At 37.9% G+C, this 23,421-nt stretch overlaps 1 protein-coding gene across 4 annotated transcripts in view; it reads left to right on the forward strand.

Moving 5' to 3' along the window:
- LIMS2 (LIM zinc finger domain containing 2) overlaps positions 1-23,421 on the forward strand; it is a 93,503-nt gene that overhangs the window by 20,230 nt on the left and 49,852 nt on the right. The window contains exon 1 of one of the 4 annotated variants that reach the window (XM_074214922.1): positions 12,126-16,772. The exons of the other annotated variants lie outside the window; for them this stretch is intronic. Within the exon in view, the coding sequence (XP_074071023.1) occupies positions 16,654-16,772 (119 nt within the window). The 5' untranslated portion in view covers positions 12,126-16,653. Of the gene's footprint in view, positions 1-12,125; positions 16,773-23,421 lie in introns of those variants that run through there. 4 annotated transcript variants of the gene reach the window in all.

Below are 23,421 nucleotides of genomic sequence, written 5' to 3' on the forward strand. Positions count from 1 at the left end.
TCAGACACTTAATGATCACTTAGGTGTGTGACCTTGGGAAAATCACTTAACCCCACTGCCTTGCAAAAAAAATCCCTAAAAATGATTAATGAGGATTTACTATATGTCTCTATCAGGAATATTTATATTTTGATGAATACCTTAATTCTAAGGCATGAATTCAAGTCTCTGTAAAAGATCTTTAGGAAAAATACTTTCTAGTCTCCCTCAGAACACAATAGTTAGGTCATTCCCTATTCCATCAGTGTGGGAAGCTCAGGAGCAAGAAAAACAGGGGAAGAGAACTTCCAGATGTATACCATCAGTCCCCATTCCTATAACCTGTGCTTTAATAATCAGGAACTGGGTGAATTATAGTGATAGCAGAACTCTTTTTTCCCTATTTGTTAGTATTTTAAACAGCATTCTTTGTGTTGCTTTAGTGTTAAATGTTGTGTTTTCCTTCTTTGGTGATTTTTTTTAAGAAATTTTTTTTGAGAGAGAAAAAAAGTGTACTTCAGTCTGTGCTTAGATTCCATTGGTTCTGTCTCTGGGATGCCTTCCCATCATAGCCACCAAAGAAGTTGCTTCAATATTTTCCCCACAGTTGCTATCACTAGCTATATTTCCCTCTACTCTATTCCTCCCTAATTCTCATCTATTCCATTCTCTCTCTCTCTCTCCTTTCAGCTTGTCCCTGGTCAGAAGTGTGTTGTATCTGAGTACCCACTCCTAAGATCTTCTCTCTCTTCTATCACCTACTCCCCCCTTCCCTCCCCTCATTCCCTCTTATCCCATCCCTTTCCTCTCATTTTTCTCTAGGGTAAGACAGATTTCTATACCCTATTAACTGTGTATGTTATTTCCTCTCTGGGCCATTTCTGATGAGAATGAAGGCTCACTCATCCCCCTCGCTTTCCTCCATTCCACTCCTTTGAAAAAGCTTCCTCTTGACTCCTATGTGAAATATCTCAGCCCCTTCTTCCTCTCCTTTCTTTTCTTCCCAGTACTTTCCTTTATCATTCATTGACTCCATCTTTTTACTATATTATACCATCATATTCCGTTCCTTCCTGTGCCTTGTCTATATATAACAGTTCTTATAAATGAGAAAGTTCATACGAGTTATCAATATCTTCTTCCCGTGCAGGAATACAAAGAGTTCAACATCATTAAGTTCCTCATAGTTAGTCCTTTTTGTCTACCCCCCTCTATGGTTCACCAGAGTCCTGTACTTGGAGATCAAATTTTCTGTTCAGCTCTGGTTGTTTCAGTAGGAAAGTTTGAAAGTCCTCTGTTTCATTGAAAGCTCTTCTTTTCCCCTGAAAGAGGATGTTCAGTTTTCCTGGGTAGTTGATTCTTGGTTGTAGACCAAGATCTTTTGCCTTCCAGAATATCATATTCCAAGCCCTATGAGCCCTTAATGTAATTGCTGTCAGATCCTGTGTAATCCTGACTGGAGAGTCATGGTAGTTGAATTGCTTGTTTCTGGCAGCTTTTAGAATTTTCTCTTTATCTTGGGAGTTTTGGAATTTGTCTATAATATTCCTAGAAGTTTTTCTTTTGGGATCTCTTTTAGGAGGTGACCAGTGGATTCCCTCAATTTCTATTTTACTCTCTGCTCCTAGGATCTCAGGGCAATTTTGCTGTATTATTTCTTGAAAAATGAAGTCTAGGCCCTTTTCCTGGTCATGACCTTTAGGTAGCTCAATAATTTTTAAATTATCTCTTCTGGATCTGTTTTTCAAGGTCAGTTGTTTTTCCAATGAGATATGTCACATTTTCTTCTAATTTATTTTGGTATAGTTTTATTTCTTCCTGAGTTCTCACAAAGTCATCAACTTAGTTCCATTCTTCATTTGAAGGAGTTATTTTCTCCAGAGAGTTTTTTTTATCTCCTTTACCAGTTAACCCATTCTAGTTTTTAGGGCATTCTTCTCCTCATTTGCCTTTTGTGTTGCTTTTTCCATTTGGCCTAAACTTATTTTTAACATATTACTTTCTTCAATATTTTTTGTATTTCTTTCACCAAGCTGCTAACTTGGTTTTCATGACTTATCTACATCACTCTCATTTCTCCTCCCAAGTTTTCCTCTACCTCCCTGAATTGTTTTTCAAAGTCTTTTTTGAGCTCATCCACTACCTGAGCCCACTTTCTATTTCTCTTGGAGGTTTTGGGTACAGAAACTTCGATGATTTTGTCATTATCTGAATATGTATTTTTATCCTCCATGGGACCAAAGTAATTTTCTATGGCCAGATTCTTCTTTTTCTGTTGTTTGCTCCTTTCCTCAGCCTATGACTGATTTACTGCACTTCCAAGGCTTTGGGCTTTTTTGAAACAACCCACAAGGACCTTAATTCCTCTAAGGTCTTATGAGAGGCTCTGACTGCTCTCTTGACTGTGTCCAGGCCCTCCATTCTGCCTTGGAGCTGTGAGGATGGTCCCTGCTCAGCTATGATGGTGTTGTGGGGGCCCAGACTGTAACCTGGATCTGAGTGTGGGCAAACAGCAGAGTCCTGCCCCAGGGATAGCAGAGAGACCTCCACAGTCTCTCCGCACCCCTTACTGTCTGTGGGCTTGGAGCTTTAGAAGTGATGGGTGGCTTTGCAGGCTCTCACCACTGGGCTGCTCTGAGGTCAGTACTGGCCATTGCTCTGCACTTACTATAGTGTGGCAGAGTTCTTTCACTGCCCCTTCAAGCCATCCCTGGCGATCCCTGGGCCAAGAGGTCTGGGACTGCCCTCTCTGCCACAGACCCAGGAACCTCTAGGGACCCAGGGCCCTGAGGGCTGTTCCTTGAAAGCTAGAACTAGTTTGGTCTGCCGGGCTGTGCTGTGACCTGGTTGCACTGTGGCTCTTTCTAACCTCCAGTCCTGGCAGAACAGACCTTTCCTGTGTAGCATCTAAGTTTTCTTGGACTGGGAAATTGTATCACTCAGTCTTTCTGTGGCTTCTGCCCCTCTAAATTTTGGCTAGAGTCATAATTTGAAAGCTTTTGGAGTTTTTTTTGGAATGAGTTCCTGGGAATTCCTGCTGTCACACTGCCATCTTGGCTCTGCCCTTTAAGAGGTATTTTTAAGATTATTCAGTTGAGCCTTTATCTTGGTGGACATACACTGGTTGTCTTCAGAGTACTGCATCCTTGAGATGACTTTTCATAATCTTACAAACCCACCTAAATGACTTAGCTCACCACTTCCTCCCTCACTATCCCTCTAACTGTGATTACAGATACCGGATAGGGGTGGAGGATGGAAGCTGAGTTAGGGGTAGAGAGGAAGACCTTGGTCCTCATAGGCTTTGCAGAGAGTATTGAGCTCTAGATTTAGATTTCTTTCATCTAAAATCTTATTTAAGAATTCCTTACTGGGTGCAGAATAATTCTTCAACTTTGATTAGGCCACTCAACTCAAGAGATTACCTCAGTAAAGTGAACAACAACCTCAAAAGAGCTGCTAATATTTTTATTTGTGGCTTGGTCTAGGAGAAGAAATTTACTGGTTTGAGTGGTACCATATAAGGCCAGATGGATAATTCTTTGCTTGCCTTTGGCATTGTTACCTTAGGAGTCATAGGCTTGGAATTGAGGATGCCATTGGAGATTACAGAATGAACTATGTTAAAGAGTTCTTGGCTCCTAAAGATTCTCAGGAGCAGAGCTGACAAGGGCTTACTTGAATACATTGGCAAAGAAAGAAATGAGAGAGAATGTGATGGTAGATTAATACAGAATAAAAAAATCTGTAGAGAAGGATGAATAGAGTATAAGTGAAAGGGAATTTAATTTAGTTCGTGTATTTTGTAAATTTCTAAATCCTTCCCACCACATTTTTTTTTTTTAGTTTTTTTGCAAGGCAATGGGATTAAGTAGCTTGCCCAAGGCCACACAGCTAGGTCATTATTAAGTGTCTGAGACTGGATTTGAACTCAGGTACTCCTGACTCTAGGGCCAGAGCTCTCTCCACTGTGCCACCTGGCTGCCCCTACCACATCTTTTAAACATTTTTTAAAATTTATTTTATACTTTGACTTTGATATTATCTATCCTGGTTTAAAATGTTAAAAACTGTTTATTCACATCTTTTGAATTTACATTATCTTAATTTATGTGGGTTTTTTGGCAAGGCAATGGGGTTAAGTGACTTGCCCAAGGTCACACAGCTAAGTAAGTATTAAGTGATTGAGTTTGGATTTGAACTCAGGTCTCCCTGACAACCAAGGCTGGTGCTCTATCTACTGTATCACCTAACTGCCCCACATTACTTTAATTTGCAAACATATTTCTCCTTCCTCCCCTACTCAGTGAGTCATCTCTTATAATAGAGAATTAAAAGAGAGAAAACAAAAGCAGTATAATAAAACCTCCCAATGTATCAACCCAGTCTGACATATTTAATGCTTCACACTCATAGTCTCCTGTCTCTGTGTGAAAAAAAAACAACCCCAAAGTAGGGAGTTTCATTTATTTGGGCACAGTCTTGGTCATTAGAATTACATATCATTCAATTACATTTTTTGGTTTGCTTTTTTCATTTACATTGTTGTTTCAATTGTATGAATATGTTCTATTTCTGATCATGCTTACTTGATTCTGTATTAGTATAAATCTTCATTTTTTTTGAATTCTACATGGTAATCATTTCAGCAATGTTCTATGATGTTCATGTGTGATATAGTAGAAAGGCCTCTGGCTTTTTTGAGTTAGAGCATCATCATGGTTTACATCTTTCCTCTATTTGCCCCTTTTTACCTGTATGGTTTTGGAAGTTCCTCAACCTCTTTGGACCTGTTTCCTTATGTGTAAAATGAGAAGGTTGTACTAGATCAGGGATTCTGTGAACTTGTTTTTTCAAATATTTTAATAACTGTTTTTAATTATAATTGACTTTCTTCAAGTCATATACATATACATATATATGTTATTTTATGCAAATAAAAGTATTTTTGAGGCATCCATAGGTTTCATCATACTGTCAGAGGGATCTATGTACCATTGTATTTCATTTCTGCAATTACTAGGTCAACTTAGTTTTCAGCTCTTGGCTACCACAAAAAGTGCTTCTGTGAATCATTTGATATCTTTCTGTCTTTGACCTCTTTGGCATATTTGATTAGCAGTGGGATCTCTGCCTAACTTGCTTTTTTTTAGAGCTATGCTACCATTCCCAAGTCTCAAGTTTTGCCACTTCTAGACACCATAACCTTTTGAAGAAAATGGTTGCTCCCAGTCTTTTCATCTATAAAGGAAGACTTGAGAACTAATCCTCTGTTTCCTTTTTTAAAATGTTATGTTATTTAATTTTTTCTAATTAAATGCAAAGATATAAAAACATTCATCTTTTCAACATTCATCTTTTTGTGAACTTTTGAGTTCCACATTTTTCTGCCAGGGTCCCTTCTCCCCCCTCTCTATGGCAGTGAGTAATCTGATAGAGGTTGTACATGTAAAATAGTGTTTAACATATTTCCATATTAGTCATTTTGTGAAAGAAGAATTAGAACAAAAGGAGGAAAAATGCCATGAGAAAGAAAGAAAAAAACATAAAAGAAGTTTTAAAAAGTGAACATACTATGCTTTGGCCTACATTCAGACTCCACAGTTTTTCCTCTGGATATGGGTGGCATTTTCTAACACAAATTTTTTGTATTGTTTTTGATTACTGAGCTGGTGAGAGGAGTTGAGTCTATCATAGTTGATCATCTCATAGGGTTGCTGTTAATGAGTACAACAGTCTTCTGGTTCTGCTCATTTTGCTCAGCATTAGTTTATGTAAGTTCATCTTACAGAACAATAGCACTCCATCACATTCATATTCTATAATTTGAACAGCTATTCCACAATTGATGGGCATCCTCTCAATTTCCAATCCTACAAACAAAGCTGCTGTAAATATTTTTGTACATGAGGGTCTTTTTCCCTTTTTAAAGATCTTTTTGGAAAATAGATCTAGCAGTTGTATTGTTGGATCAAAGGGTATGCATATTAGACATAGTTTCAAATTATTCTCCAGAAAGTTTGGATCAATTCACAGCTCCACCAACAATGCATTAGTGTCCCTGTTTTTCCACATCCCTTCCAATGATGAGTATTTTCCTTTTTGCCATTTTAGTCACTGATAGGTGTGAAGTGGTACCCCAGAGTGGTTTTTATTTGCATTTGCAACCTCCGTTTATAAAGAAAGTTTATAGGAACACTTCCTCTATCATTTTCTATCCCAAGCTTCATTTCACTGTTGTATATCAAAGTGAAAACTGACTTTGGGACTGGAGGACTTGGGTTCAAATCCTGCCTTTGACCTATACTGCTTACTTGCTTGAGCAAGTCACTTAAGACTTCTCTGGACCTATTTCTTCAGGGGTTAAACGAGGGAGTTGGACTAGATATCCTTTGAAGTTCCTTTTGCCTCTAGATAGATAAGCCCATGACCTTGCCTGTTTTGGGGTTACCATGGTCACAATAGCATCTTCTAGGGGATCTGAGTGTTATCTGAATCCTCACTCTTTTCTCATCAAGGCAATAATACTACTGTGCCCTGATAGCAACCTCTAAGCCTAAAGATCTTAAGACAAATAAATGCTTCATCACCAAGAGGTCTCCAGAGGTCTTCTGCTGTGTAAAGGCCTACTGATAACCTATTTGTCTTTCCAGCAATAGGCACTCATGGGATCATTAATATAGTTTAGTGGTCAGAGTCAGGGAAACAATCTGGTTCTAGCTAGGGCTTCTAGTCTTGACTGCCCCTAATCAACTTTGTGACTTTGGACGAGACATTTAATCTCTTTTCATTTATGTGATGAAAATAGCCCTTGCTAGCTCATAAGATTGAGAAGACATCAGTAAGATAGAGTATGTAAAAACATCTGGAAACATCTAAAGTATTGTATGAATGTGAAATAAAATGCTATATTGTATTTAATTACATATTGACATATACATGTCTTGTATGTGTGGGACACTGGTTAGAATGTTGAACTTAGAGTCAGGAAGACTTGAGCTCAAATCCTACCTCAGATACCTACTTAGCTATGTGACCTTAGGCAAGTCTCTTGACTTTTATCCATCTTAATTTCCTTAATTGTAAAATGAAGGTAAATGTACCTATCCTCTTAGGATCTTTATTAGGATCAAATGAGAAAACACATATAAAATACCTTGCAAACCTTATATCAACCTATAAATTCTAGCTATTATTATCATCATTATTATATATTTATATGTATAACTATAGGCCCAGAAACTGTTGGATTTTATACCAAGAAAATAAAGTCCTTAGGATTTTAAGTATATTGGGAGAGATTTGTGGCATATCTTCAAAATACAGCTATGCCTAGACACAATCAGATCTTAATCCTTGTGGGAAAGCACAGATAAATGGATAAAGTAGCCAAGGGTGTTGTTATCCCAGTAAAAGCTACCACTTTTATTGATCTTATCTGCTTCCTTTGAAAGAATTCTGGGAGTATTACTGCAGCTAAAACCAGCTCAAGGCTTCAGTCCAGTGCTAGCTACATTGTCATACTGCATTGAAAATAAGGGTCACAGAATCATAGCAAGGACATTCAAGTCATTGATCCCCTTCTAGTTCTCTTGCCCTGAATTCTGGATTTGGTCTTATAATATCCCCAGGAAGCAGTCATTCAGCCTTTGATAGACTTCATCCAAGGGGGACCCACAATGCAGCTCATTTCACTTGGGATCAGTTCTAATCATGCAGCAATGTTTCCTTACAGGGAACCTAACTCTTCAACTTCCATTTTTGTTCCTTTGGGAACAAGCAGAACAATTCTTAACCTTGGTTCTTCATGACATCTATGACAGTTTCCCCAAATGGTCTTTTTTTCTAGGATATAATACATTCTCTCTCTTTTTTTCAACTGATTCTCTTATGGCACATTCTGGAAACTCCTCAGTCTCCTGGATGCCCTCCTCTGGATGTATTCACACTTGTTAATGTCCTTCCTGTAGTGAGGTAGCCAGAACTGAACCCAGTTCTCCAGATACTGTTTGACCAGGACAGAGTACAGCGAACTAATATTGACTTTTCTTATTCAGGGCACCATCAAAGTTCTGAACAATCAATCAAAGAATAAGTCAGGTTTTGTTGTTGTTGTTTTTACTTTATTTGGGCTTAGAGCTACATGGTCACATTGTCTACACTAATATAACAGGGGTTTTGACCCAGTACACCAAATTTACAGGACTCTTAAGAATCCTTCTGTAGATAGAAACCATAGAGCTTATCATTTTAGTTGGCAAGAATAATTAGTTAAAAGAGGAAGCTTCTATATATGGAAGACTGGGTCAGCTCCATCACTTTACTGCCTGTTCCTTTCTACTTCTTCCTCTCCCCGCCACAAAAGTAGCAAAATTCAACAACCTAAGTCTTTAGATATACTTTGTGTCTTGCCTGAGGTAGTTTGTAGTGTTTGACTCAGGTACAGTTTTTTCTAGTAATGGTTCTGAAAATCATATTATCAATTACTATTACTATTGCTGCTACTACTACCACTGCTACTATTATTAGTGCTAATGCTGCTGCTGCTGCTGCTACCACTACTACTACTACTACTACTACTACTACTATCTACTACCACTACCACTGCCACTACTATGACTACTACTTCTAGCCATGACTAAGATATTTGCCTAGGATTATCCAATTTTATGTTTCTGAAGCAGGATTTGAACTCTGCCCTTCCTAAATCTAAGTTCCAACTCTCTTACCCACTGCCTCCTTGCCTCAGTGTTTTCAGCCTGTGATGGATGCACCAGGTCACTCATGAACCTTGTAAAGAGAAGAAGCAGATCTTGGCAATGGGTACTTCTGCTAACCTTTTTTTTCTCCAGTAAATATGTATTTATTAAAGTAGTCATGTTGTAAAGGCAAGCATAATTCCTCCCCCCACAAAGAAAGATAAACCTCAAGAAGAATAAAGTAAGGAAAAAAATGTGCTTCAGTCTCTATTCAGACACCATCAGTTGTTTTGAGATGGATAGTATTCTTTATCATAAGTTCATCAAGAGAATTTGCTTCAGTATTTTTCCCCACAATTGTTATTGCTAGCTTTATTTCCCTTCCACCTCCATTTACTTTTTTTTCTCTTTCTCTTTTCTCCCTATCCCTCCTCAAAAGTGTGTTGTATCAGACTACCTGTTCCCTCTTCACCTACAACTAACTCCCCCCTTCCCTCCTCTGTCCCCTTTCTTCCATCTCTTTCCTCTCCTATTTTTCCTTTAGGGTCAGATAGATTTCTATATGCAATTGAATGTGTGCATTTTATTTCCTCTTTGAGCCACTTCTGATGAGAGTAAAGGCTTACTCACTCCCCCTCACCTTCTTCCACTCCATTGCAAAAGCTTTTCCTTGCCTCTTTTATGTATACTTCTGCTATCCTGAAGGAGCATCTAGAGTATGAGGGCAGGATGGCCTGGTGCTGCAGAGGGGGCAGGGAGAGAATGGGCCCCAAATGAGTCTGTGCTGTGATGCTCTGAGGGACCATGAAGTGATCATCACCATAGTATCAGCTTCATAAATAGTTATCTCCATACTGTCTTCTTCCCCTTGAAGGCTATGAACTCCTTGAAGGCAGAGATGCTGACCTTTGGAAGCTTTGAATTTTTCCTAGTGCCTCAAATAAGAGTTTGCTAAATTGAATTGAATGCTCCTTGTTAGAGGAAAAGGCCAATGACTTAGTCCAACTTTGTATTATTCGGAACCAAATGTAGTGCCCTCTGGGTGCCTCTGTTTTCTATGCCCAAGTGTTACATCCAACTGTTGTGAGGATAAGATGAGAGGACAGACATAAATACATTTTGAAAGGTTAAAAGAAAACACTATTCAGGGGTCAAACATCTACTACTTCCCCTGCTGATTATTTTCATTTTATCCTAGATATAGTGTATACATACTTGTTTGCAGGTTGTTTCCCCATTAGACTGTGAACTCCTTAAAAATGGAGAGTAGGGTCTGTCTTCTGCCTTTCCTTGTATTTCCAGTGCATAGCTCAGTGTCTGCCACACAATAAGTATCCATAAATGTTAATTATTATTATTAGTAGTAGTAGTAGTAAATGTTTATTGATTGACAGTTATTTATATACTAGTGTGAGCCTGTGGAATCTGAAGCACAAAATCATGTATTATCAGAGCTGGGAAGGACATTCATGACCATCCAGTCAAATTCACTAATTTTACAGATGAGGGAACTGAGATCAGAGAAATAATCTGTTCAAGGTCTTTTACAGTTATCCCTCCCACATTGTGTGGGTTAAGGGTGTAGTCCCCCTGCTCTGGAAAATCCTTGTAAAATTTGTTGACCCTTCATAACAGAGAAGCTATTTTAGTTTTCTTTTTCTTTTATGGTTTGTTTATAGTACAAATTTGGGTTAAGTATTTGGTCATAAGCTATACATAGGTCAAAGTTATGTTGCCTGTTGGCCTTCAGGTATTGTCTGTGACTTCTGAAAAACTTTCCCCAAATTCCCCTATACAATAATTTCTTTTTTCTTTTTTTCTTTTTAGATTTTTGAAAGACAATGGGTTTAAGTGGCTTGCCCTAGGCCACACAGCTAGGTAGTAAGTGTCTGAGGCTGGATTTGAATCTGGTACTCCTGACTCCAGGGCCAGTGCTCCATCCACTGCACCACCTAGTCACCCATACAATAATTTCTTAAACCAATGTGCAAAATATTGTCCTTGATGAGGAAAGTTGAGATGTGGAAAGGATAACTAGTTAGAACTAAAAGATAGACTAGAATGTAGTTCACTTGACTCTAAATCTAGCATCTTTGTCATTGAATTACCTTTTGGTCTCTAGTCCTAGTTTTGACACAAGTTAACTGTGTGACTTCAGGCAAGTCATCTGTAAAATGGGAATAATAATAACTCTTGCTGTATTTACCTTTTTGCTTTGTTGTAAAAATTTCCATTTTTATTCATCACACAGTTGGGTGGCACAGTGGATAATTTCTGGAATTGAAGTCAGGAAAACTTGAGGTCAAATCCTATCTTGGACAATTACTTAACTGCAAGATCCTGCAAGTCACTTAACGTCTCTTTACCTCAATTTCCTCATCTGAAAAATGGGACAAAAGTGTCTACTGCAAAGGGTTGTTGTGAGAATCAAATGATATAACATGTAAAGCAGTGCTATATAAATGTTAAACTTGACAAGTGTCCACAAATATAAACATTTCCTTTTACAAAAGAAGACAGGGAATGAAATCTGGAATCTTGACTTGTATACTTTATATGTTTTTAAAGTATGTTTTAAATTTAACTTGATAATTCCAGCACTTCCCTTCTTGTCTATATTCCTTTCTAATCATTCTTCTGTTTTTTCTAAGTATTTTCAAATTGATTTATTGTGATTTTTTCTTTCTTTTCTTAATTTTTTAGTATATCAATCATTATCATTCTTTGCCATTGCTCCATTCCTCTCCCCATTAAGTAAAAAGCCCTCTCATAACAAAAAATTACCATCATGTGAAATAAATCCAAATATTAGCATGTCTAAAGATGAAAATATGTATAATGCCTTAAGAGAAGCAATTCAAAATACACCTAAGCCTCAAAAGATTTGCATGAAAGATGGTATTCCTTAACCTGTTCAAGAGTCTATCACTGCTCTGCCAAGAGATGGAAAGCATGGTTAGCCACCAGTCTTTTGGAGTTGTGATTGATCATTGTATTGATCCTAGTTTTTAAATCTTTCATAGTTGATTGGTTTTCTTTATGGTTATTTTCATTAGTCCTTCAGCTGTGGCAGGGTTGGTTGGGGCAGCTATCCTAAGTTCTCTCTTTTGACTGGTTCATTTACCCCAACCTACATTCATATGGGATGGGGAAAGGGGGTGTCATAATGTTCGTGAAGTGGGACACAACCACAGTTCCCACATGGCTACCACTCATTCTTACAGTCCTACAGTTGAAGGAGGAATTTACTCTGATGTAATTCCTGAGCTCCAACTAGTGTATTTACCATTTATACATATCAGCTACAATAATATCATTGACTCTTTTCCATTGTAGTTTATGAAAATGCCTTTTATTTGGTAGAACAAAGCTTCATCTTAAAGTCTCTTTTATAATAAATTTTTAAAAATTGCAAAAATAAATACATCAAAATAATTCATGATTCCATGGAAAATATATATCAATAGAAATAATCTGTTCAGTGACCCTTTATTAGTAAGATTCCATTGACTCTTTTTTTTGTAGATTTTTTTTTCAAGGCAATGGAGTTAAGTGGCTTCTCCAAGGCCACACGGCTAGGTAATTATTAAGTATCTGAGGCGGATTTGAACCCAGGTACTCCTGACTCCAAGGCTGGTGCTCTATCTACTATGCCACCTAGCCATCCCTCCATTGACTCTTAAACATGAAACATTTACTGAGCAGGCAAAAATAAGAATAATCATAGCATTACAATTTACTCAATATAAGGAAAAATCAAATTTGTTAAAATATAACAACCCACCTACAAATATTTTCTCACCAGTAGAAAAAATAAAGTTTTTTTTCTCAGTTTTCAGAGGTTCACCTGATCTTTTCTGCCTCCATTTTTGCTCCACTTATTCTGTTTCTTTCTTACACCTATTGCTTCTTATCTTTTCTTTTCACTTAATTTCTACCTATTTGCATGTTTTCTGGCTTCTAATGCCTCAAATTAAGGCCTCCTCATAAGTAATGACCTATTTCTCTTTTTTTCCTCTTAAAGATTTTATTTAGAGTTTTACAATTTTTCCCCTAATCTTACTTCCCTCCCCTCACCCCTCCCCCACAGAAGGCAATTTGCCAATCTTTACATTGTTTCCATGGTATACAATGATCCAAATTGAATGTGATGAGAGAGAAATCATATCCTTAAGGAAGAAACATAAAGTATTAGAGATAGCAAGATCGGACAATAAGATACCAGTTTTTCTTTCTAAATTGAAAGTAATGGTCCTTGGTCTTTGTTCAAACTTCATGATTCTTTTTCTGGATACAAATGGTATTCTCCATTGCAGACAGCCCCAAATTGTCCCTAATTGTTTCACTGATGGAATGAGCTAGTCCATCAAGGTTTATCATTGCCCCCATGTTGCTGTTAGGGTGTACAGTGTTTTTCTGGTTCTGCTCATCTCACTCAGCATCAGTTCATGCAAATCCTTCCAGGCTTCCTTGAATTTCCATCCCTCCTGGTTTCTAATAGAACAACAGTGTTTCATGACACACATATACTAATTGCTAAGCCATTCCCCAGTTGAAGGACGTTCACTTGATTTCCAATTCTTTGCCACCACAAACAAGGCTGCTATGAATATTTTTGTACAAGTGATGTTTTTACCCTTTTTCATCATCTCTTCAGGATATAGACCCAGTAGTGGTATTGCTGGATCAAAGGGTATGCTCATTTTTGTTGCCCTTTGGGAGTAGTTCCAAATTGCTCTCCAGAAAGGTTGGATGATGACCTATCTCTTACTTCTCTCAAGTAGAACACAAGTAGTCATTATTATACAATTGCTCTATTCTCCAAAGTAATCTCCAAACAGAACTTACCAGCAATAAATTCTAAAGCCTTATAAGCAACCGCTTCAAACTAACTACTTGAAAACAATTGCACTGAAGTCATTTCTAATATCACTCGGTGCTGTTTTCTCTGAGCTATTTTCAAATAGATTCAGTAGTTTTATCTGAGAGACTGTTTTTCCTCAGGTCTTCAGAACAGTTTGTGTTTCTTCAGCCTACTTTTTTATATGATTTCTTTTTAAAAAAAATTTTTTTTGCAAGGCAAATGGGGTCAAGTGGCTAGCCCAAGGCCACACAGCTAGGTAATTATTAAGTGTCTGAGGTCAGATTTGAACTCAGGTACTCCTGACTCCAGGGCCAGTGCTCTAACCACTGTGCCACCTAGCTGCCCCTTTATATGATTCCTTACATGAATGCTATTTTTCTCCCTCTTCCATCCAAATCAATAAAAAAGGGGCAATCCCATATAATTGTCCAAATTGTTCTCCTGATTCTGCTTTCTTCACTGTCTCTATATCAGTTCATAAAATTCTCTCAGGTTTTTCTGTATCTATTATACTTTTTTAAAAAAATCAAACTGTCCTATTTATTTCATAGATTCCATAAGATAATAAATGAGATAGGCTTTGAGAAACTTAAAGCAATTATAAGTAACCTTTTAATCATCAAGTCTGTTACTTGGATAGTAATTTAATATGCTTGGCATCTTGGCAGATCTTTCATTCAAAAATTAGGAAGCACCAGGAATACCAACCAAAAATAATTCACACACACACACACACACACACACACACACACACACACACACACACACACACACACACACACACACACACACGGACACAACTACCAACTTAAAATAGAAGACTCTTTGTAGACTCTTTGTAGCTTCTGGGATTTTACATTTGTCTTCTTTCTCCTCACTCTAATTTCAATTGTATACCTTTTGCTTGACAAAGAGTTTTTGGATCAATTATAATGAGTAAGTAAAAAGTCTCAGAGAAGAGGAAAAATAAGAAACAAATGACCTTCTATAGTAATATTAAAGAGATAACTCAGGGATTCTCTGAGAATAGTTTATACACTTTGTGTAGGTTTACATAGACAGCAAGCATTTGTTAAAAGTATTTCCTGTGATAAGCACCAGAGATACAAAGAAAGCCCTTGTGGTTTGTGCTCACAGTCTGTAGGCTTCTAATTCATGTATAAGGATGTGAGTCCCAGGAAAATCTTGGAGAAAATGATGGATTTAAATATTTGCTAGATAACTTTAAGTGATAAAGAAATCAAAGGGATCATCATCTTTTTAGCTCCTGAGTCTAAAATCTTGACTGTGTCTCTATTAGGTGCAGAGAAAATTTTTTTTAATTGAAGAGCTCATTGGTAATTTCTTCTGGTTTAAGTTAAAGGGGGGGGGGAAAGCATACTGCTATCCACTAATATTTCAAATAGCTAATGCCTCCCAGGCACCTTATTTTGAAACAGAGGAAGGAGATATCACTGTGGCTTTCTGACAACACTGTGCAATAATTAGAAGGAAATTGGATCAGGGTTAAGAATTTTCATGAGCAGTTGGCATCCTATAGTATTAGTAATTACTTTTGGTGTTCCAGCTGCCAATGGGAATTGTTCAAACACTGAATGAGAGATTCATTTTTTTCCAGAATCACAAGTGACCCCACTAATCTCTTCCAATTAAAAAACCACATTTAAATTGAGCCTTCCTGATAGTCTCCCACATACTCTTGCTTCTACCTATCCTCTTGGACAGGTTAAAGAATATTAACTTTCATGCAAATATTTTGAGGCTTAGGTGTATTTTGAAATGCTTCTCTTAGGGCATTAATTACCTAGGCACAGGTTAAACTGCTTAGCTTTCTACTTTTGCTCCTTGCTCTCCTCACTTTGCCCTTCTTGGATCTGAGCCTAGCTGTCTATTATGCTCCCCATCCTAATTCTTTTTTCTTAAAATGACTAAGTTCCTCTTCCTAGGATCTTTTGGTACTTCTGCTACTAGCTGCTGCATTGGACAGGTTAGGAACTATGGAGTTTTGCTTGACTGCATGGTGCCATCTTCTTATTTATATCCGTCTAGACAAACTCTCAAGCCTTCTGTGGATATATCATCAAATACCTCTTTGGCATCTTCAAAAATTCACTATCCCTATGAACTATCCTTAGATTAAACCAAACCCTGAAACAGACTTGTTTTTCATTCTCCTGATCCAGATTGAATAACATCCTGGCTAGGGAGTTCCACCAATCTTCCCCTCCCCATTTCTTTCCTCTTTGAAACTAACTTCGCCTTCCTTCACAGATTGGTGCCACTGCCCTTTGGAGACCCTTTGTGTAATGTGAGCCTCAGTCCAAGAGTGGAGGAGGGGTGGGGAAGAGGTGGTGGAAAGGGTGGGTTACTGGTTAAAACCCCCGTTCAGTTTGCTGCAAGCAGAGCCAGTGCTCTGAAGGCTGGAATGTGAAGCATGTGCTTTTTCTTGAGTTCCGGACTCCATCCCTAGCTCTTCCAGATTGGAGGACAGAAGTCTACAAGCCCGCCTCTTTTTGGTTTGTTGAGGGTTGTACTTGACACAAATGGCTTGAGGAGCTTGGTTTATCCTATGAAGATATGTGAAGATATTGTTCATTACAGCAGCCAGAAGGAAAATAGCATCAAACAGATGAAACTCTGTATGGCATACCTCTAGAGGTTTTTTTTTGGTGGGTAGGGGTTAATTGACCCTAGTTTATTTTCTGTTTCTGGACTAGTTTGACTTCAAGGCTTACTAGACTGAATTACCCCTCAGAGCTAAAAGGCTCAGAATGAAATTCAATTAATTGAAGATGGACCTTTTGCTGATTGATTCTTGAAATGTATTGACCCAGACAGAGTGACTCTCTTTGGATGGATGCTCATGGAAATTGTTTTGGAGGTCAGTAGGAGAGGCTGACTTTTTTTCCAGAGGAAGTTCCCTGCTTTCAGAAGAGTAGAACAGGACTGCACAGCTTTGGGGCAGCTTTCTGCCTTGTCTGTCAGAACATTGAAAAAAAAAGTCCATCGAACCTCCTAACCGGAAAAGTGAGTCACTTGGGCTTTGGGCCTCTCAGAGCCAATTTCCAATTGGCCTTCCCTATTCTGCTTGCACAGTGGTGTGGGGGCACCATGGCTGGCATGAGACTCCGGGATCTGACGTCCTCTGAACTGTACAGACGCCGGCAGGATCGGCAGAGCAGCACAGGGTTGTCCCTGAATGGTGGGACAGAAACGACCGGGATACTTGGGTAGGTTTCTTAAGATGAAGGGGCTGGTATTACTGGAATGTTTCCTAAGGCATACTTGATGTCTTTTGAGGTGGGCTTTTGTCTGTAGACAGTCTGACTAGATTCAAGGTGATATATTCCTTTCTGGCAAGTATATAAAAAAGAGACTGGGATGGAAGCTCTTATCGCAATTACAGGAAAATTACAGTAAAGGAAACTTTTTCCTTTTGGTACAGCTCCCCCAATTCTCCAGTCCCAGTGTCCATATCTCCTTGTTAAAAACATACTATTTCAAAAGGAGAAAAAAATTCCAAGGACTAAGGGTAGATGTAGTTCTTTATAAAATAGGATTTTTAATGTTTTGGGGTTTTGATGTTATCTATGGTCAACATTTCCAATCAGGGCCAATGGTGATTTGATTATTCTATATATGTTATTTGTTAGTCTTCCTTATCCTTTAATAGCTTTGTCCAGTGAAGGAAAATACTCTATTGAACTTGAAATGCACCCAAAAAAGGAAGGCAAGAAATCTACAGGAAATGGTCAAATCATTAGGTCTTAGATTTGACCTCTCTATTGTTGAGTTGATTTGGGTTTTGTTTAGTGTTTTATATTTTTAAAAAATAAGTTAGTATTTTATTGGTTTTAAAAACCATTGATCTTGATTCCCATTAACTCCTCAACCTTCTCTTGTAAAAAGTACAGTTGAGCAAAATAAATTAACTTATCATCCATGCCTGAAGATGAATATCTTCTCTGTGCCTCTGGTCCCCTCTTCTAATCTAAGGGACAAAAAGAATGCTTCACTCTCAGTCCTTTACAGTTGTTTGCTCATTGCATCAATCAAGAATTCTGAGATTTTCACTGGTGTTTCTCTTTATATTATTGTGGTCATTCTGTAAATTGTTCTCTTGACTCTGCTTACTGTGACTGTGTCACTTTTTACAAGTCTTCCCAAGTTTTTCTGAATTCTTGAGTTGTTATTTCTTAATAGAACATTAAAATTCCATTGCATTCCTATCCTCTAATTTACTTGCTGCTGTTAAATACTAAAAGGAATCAAACTGTAATATATAATATAATCCTAATCGGCATTCCCAATGCCCTTAAATCACTGCCATTCATTTCCGTGAGGGAAAATAATTATTAACCCTTTGGAGGCCAGAGAGTCTAAAGTACTTGGTCCTATGAGCCAGCATTATCTAAGAGGTCCAGGAAGTCCCATTTGTAGGATATTATTGCTGAGGATGAACTGGCAGGAAGCCTGCACTTTGACTTTTTAGACCCAAAGCTGAGTGTGTATTGTTGGCTGAAAGAAAATAAATGTTGCTTTGTGATAGTTAATGAACAAACATTTTATCAAGCACTTTCTTTGAACAAGAGATTCTGATCCATGTTCTCACAACCTAGTTAGGGAGATGAGACAGACATAAAGTAACTAAAAATAGATTTAAAGTGTGTTAGAATTGGAAGGAAGCTTAGAATTTATCTAATCCAACCTTCTCACTTTATAGGTGAGGGAACTGAAACCCAGACAAGGAAACTAGTCCAAGATCTCATAGAACCTAGAGCAGAACCTGAGTTTATGGAGTTTACCTCACAAAAGAGTATATTTTATATAAAACTACAAGTATTTACAGCGATTAAAATATCCCTGGGGGCTTTGGTGGTTTTACAGAGGAGCTGGGGCTTGATCTGGGCTTTGGAGGATGGGTAGGATTTAGATAAAAAGAGAGGAAAGGGGCAGCAGATGGTAGTTCCAGACTGAGAGGCTGGGGGAAGTAGAAGCATGGAGTCAGAAATGTGCATTTTGTATGTTTGGGGATAGTGAGGTTGATCGTAGATATTTAAAAATGGAACTAAAGCCATCTGGTTAGAAAGTGTTTCAAGGAGTAATGGAAATCAGGGTTAGAGAGTCAGGATTATTCAATTCAGTTCATTTTGATTCTTTCTAGAAAACATTAATGAAGTGCCCAAGATGTGCAAAATCCTTTATTAGGTGTAAGATGAAAAATAGCCTCCCCTTTCCCAATCTACCAAGCCAAGGATCTCACTTTCTAATAGGAGGTGGGCTGGAGCACTTACTTGGATAAGTAAATGCAAGATAATTTAAAGAGTCAACACTGATAAACAGTGCTGGGTGGAGAGAGGCACAAATGCCAAGATTTCTAAGAGTGGGAGGCAAAGAGAAAATGTATGCTAGGAGTCAGGGTAGGAGCTCTCATACCAATCTTGGGGAAAAGCATGTAGGTCAGTTTGGCTAAAAGGTAGAGATTGTGAAGGGGAATATTGTGAAATAAATGTAGAATAGACCCAGATTGGGAAAGTCTTTAAACACCCAAATGAGGAGGCTTAAATCTTAAAAAAAATTTATCCTAGTATCTGTGATGGCAAATACCATCTGTATCCAGAGAAAGAATTGTGGAGTTTGAACAAGACCAAAAACCATACCGTAATCTTATTATATAATTTTGCTATCTTTTATATATTTTTTTCCTTAAGGATATGATTTTTTTTCTCAACACATTCAACTTAGATCAATGTATAGCATGGAAACAATGTAAGGACTAACAGACTGCCTTTTGTGGGGGAAGGGAAACGAGATTAGGGGGAAAATTGTAAAATTCAAAAAATAAATAAATAAAATTTTAAAAATACACTTTCACGGGAGTGGCTAGGTAGGGCAGTGGATAGAGCACTGGCCCTGGAGTCAGGAGTACCTGAGTTCAAGTCTGGCCTCAGACACTTAATAATTACCTAGCTGCGTGGCCTTGGGCAAGCCACTTAACTCCACTGCCTTGCAAAAGCCTAAAAAAAAAAAAATACCCTTTCAAACGAACAAAAAAAAGAAGACAGCAAGAAAAAAAATTTATCCTAGAGGTTATGGAGTCACTGAAGAGATTTCTTGAACAAATGTATCTCAGTTTGTTTGGGTTAGATTGAATTTAGAGCTAGCTCATTAGGACTTATCTAGCTATGTATTGATGGAGGATCCTGAACTAGAAGTAAATGTTGTTATTCAGACATTTTGGTTGTGTCTGAATCTTAGTGGCCCCATCTGAAACTTTCTAGTAAAGATACTAGAATAGTTTGCCATTTTATAGATGAGAAAACCAAGGCAAACAAGATTAAGTGACTTGCTCAGGCTCACATAGCTAGTACAGTGTTAGTACAGCCAGGTTTGTCCTTTGTTCTTCTTGACTGCAGTTCTGGCATTCTATCCACTGAGTCATTTATCTGCCTAGCCTTGCTGACAGACCAAATAGTTGGGGACAAGTTTAAGAAGTCAAGGATGGCTAAGAGTTTTCCCCATGGCAGAAATAGGGAGTTCTGAAGGGTGAGCTCATCAAAAGAGAAGGAGGTAAGTTCTATAACATTTATACAGAATTTGACTTTGGAGTATAAATGTCTTAGTGGCCATTGGAGTCAAGATTTAAAGAAAGGGGACAAGCCTGGAGACAGATTTGGGATCATCTGCTTAAAGGTCACATAAATTAAGTAATTTCAGACTACCAAAGTCATTGACGGTAAACAATTTTAAGCTCATGCTCAAAGCATAGTTATTGTAAAGTAAATTAGATTTATTGGAATGTCATAACAATCAAGGGAGATTTGAATCAGACTTCCTGACTATAAGAGTTATTAGGTACTTGAGGGGGATGAAATCTATAGAATCATCTTCTCCAGTGTTCTGTAGTGGTCATATTGTTCTCCAACTCAGGGATTCTTATTGGGATGCAAATAACTTGTGTTTAATTGTATTTCAAGATATTCTGTTTCTTTTGTAGCCCTATTTATTTTATTTTTAAAATTTAAAATTTAAAAACATTCAGAGAAGGGTTCCTAGGTTTCTCCAGACTGCACAAAAAACTTAAGAACTCCTGATCTAAGAGAATCTACTGGATACAGTCCATCAAAAAAATATACACTTTAGATTTCCATTTCTTTCTAGTGTATGGTTAAGAGGTATGGACTCTAAAAGCAGTTTTTTGTATTTGGTTCAGCTCTATCATTTTATTAACTGGAAATTTCCAATGAGATGACAACTGTCATGTAACTTAAAGTATTGCCTGAAGGAGGTTAAGAGGCTTGCCCAGGGTCACAAAACCAGTATACATGACAGGCAGGACCTCAACACAGCTCCTCTGATTCCAAGGATTTCTTGCTTTCTACAAGACATCTACAACACTTCAAAAAACTTTCTACTACTGTAGGGTAGAACTTTATTGCTTTTGACCAAAGACCACAGCAAAACTTTCAGAGCAAAGAATAGGCACCATTCTCCAGAAAGTTATATAATTTCAGATAGAACAGAGGTGGAAGAAGTTGAATTAGCCATTTTAGAGATGTTTGTCAAAAGAATAATTTACCCATTCATTTCTTTGTTGTCATTGTTAGTCATTTTAGTTGTGTCTGACTCTTCATGATCCCATTTAGGGTTTTCTTGGCAAAGATACTGGAGTGATTTGCCATTTCCTTTTCCAGCTCATTTTACAGAAACTAAAGCAAATAGGGTCTAGAGTCATATATCTGGTGTGTGTCTGAGGCCAGATTTGAACTTAGGTCTTCCTGACTTTAGGGCAGTGTTCTATCTACTGTGCCATCTCACTGTCCACATCTGAATAGGATAATAGAATTGCAAAGCTGCATAATTGAAAGAAACTATACTTCTACCAAAACTATGAAGTTTATTCTTATAACACCACTTATAATTGATCCTTGGTTAAATTTTTGTACCTGGGGTAAATATCACAAATCATACCTGAGGCAAGCAACCCTCTTGTAATAAAAGGGAGTGGACACCTTCCTCTGAGGCTCTGGATCCAGTAGGTAGAAACCTTCCCTTGGGAGAGAAATAGGGCCTTTTAAGAGCTTCTTATTTTGATTATTATTCTTAATAACTAGGTGCTAAAATCAATCGTTTCTTCATACTTGATATCTCAGAAGCCTAATTACTCAGGGGTGATGGTAGAGTTGCAATCCTTACTTCAAAAAGCCTCGAACACACTTCTGTCCATTTCAAAAAATTGCCAGATGACACAGGGCTTCAAAGGACTATAGCAGAATGTTAGGGTTGGATCATCTCTCCAAGTCCTTCCATCTCCAAAGGAGAAAACTTAGTGTCTCAAGAGAAGGAACTTGTTTCTGAACCTTTTTGACACTGAAACTGCGTTGAGCTCCTATGCTCCATATTCTCACAATCTGAAGCAAGTAGAAGAACCTAGAGATTATTTTGTCCTATTCTCTCAACAGAGAGAAAAGAGTTGTGTCACAGCAAACACTAAAAACCAATCAGTCAACATTTATGAAGTATCTACTTTATGGCAAGCTGCTCTAAGTTCTGGGAATACAAAAAAGAGGCAGAAGATGTATCTTACTCTCAAGGAGCTTAAAATCTAGGGAAGGCACTAGAATTAAGAGGGACTGTGGAAGGCTCCCGTAAAAGTCAGGTCTTCTGACTCTCCAACTAGTGCTTATTCAGCTTGGATTTTTGAAATTTGGTCTTTTGTGCTATGGCCAAGGTTCATACAGAGGAAATGATTCTTCCTGAGTACCAGCCCTGAATATCATGACTCAGGAGGAGCAGCTGAATGGGAAGGGGACCCCCGCCATCTTCCTATGAGTATACTAGCTCTAAGTTTACCAGTCTCCAAAAACTTGTATCTTTTTTCCCTCACATTGTCTGGAGAACCCCACAGGAGGAAGGGATATAGTAGGGGTCCTAACTGAGTTACCCCCACCCAGGTGGGAGGGAACCTGAACTTCCTCTCTCACCATCTCGATCAACTTGTTTCTAGACTTTGTCTCTGTATTCTTCCTATTCAGAACACAATTGCTCACAAAACCCTCTAGATTACATCTCCTTCCCCCAGGACAAAGTCCTGGCTATCCTACTCTCATTTCAGCTTTGATCCAAACTTCTACTTGAAAACCTCCAGTGATGAGCTTCTTAGTACCTCATAAAATATTATATTCTATTACATACACACAAATTATAATTTGTATCATTTATATTTAACATATTTATTTTAAATACCACGTGTCCAAAACAGCATATGAGGTTAGTATCTTCCTCATTATCTCTACTCCCCAACCCTCTCCTCTTCCTAATTTCACTATTAGTGTTGAGGTATTATGCTCAGCTCTTTATTCTCTTTCATATCCAATCTGTTGTCAAGTCTTTTAGATTCTACCTTAGTAATATGATCAGTATTATTTTTGCCAGTACCCTGGTACAGGTCTTCTGGTTGTCTTTCAGTCTCAAGTCCCTCTCCATTGGATGGGCATTGTCTCAGACAACTGAGGCCTGTGCAAATCCTTAATTTAGAAAAGCCAAGGTCATCTACTGTGGGTTGGGCCATGACTAGTTGTCTTGATTTTTGTCTTACTACTGGATTGATGGCTTTGTGAAGCTCTACCTCACTTAAATTCAAATTCATCTGTAAGTCAAGTCGTCATCCTTCTACTATCATTGGTCCCCTTTGAGAAAAAAGGATAAACAATATAACATAACACTGCAGTCCATCCTCCACTCAACTATCAAATTGAAAAGTTCAAGACAGGCTATGTCAACACCTCTTTGAACTACTATAGCTCCCTATTACCTCCAAAATCAATTCTAGAAACCCTCTGTCTTTTATTGTCCAATCCTCTCTTTTTTCCCAGTCCC

Source organism: Macrotis lagotis, chromosome 1, assembly GCF_037893015.1.
Source record: "Macrotis lagotis isolate mMagLag1 chromosome 1, bilby.v1.9.chrom.fasta, whole genome shotgun sequence".
Classification (NCBI taxonomy): Eukaryota; Metazoa; Chordata; class Mammalia; order Peramelemorphia; family Peramelidae; genus Macrotis; species Macrotis lagotis.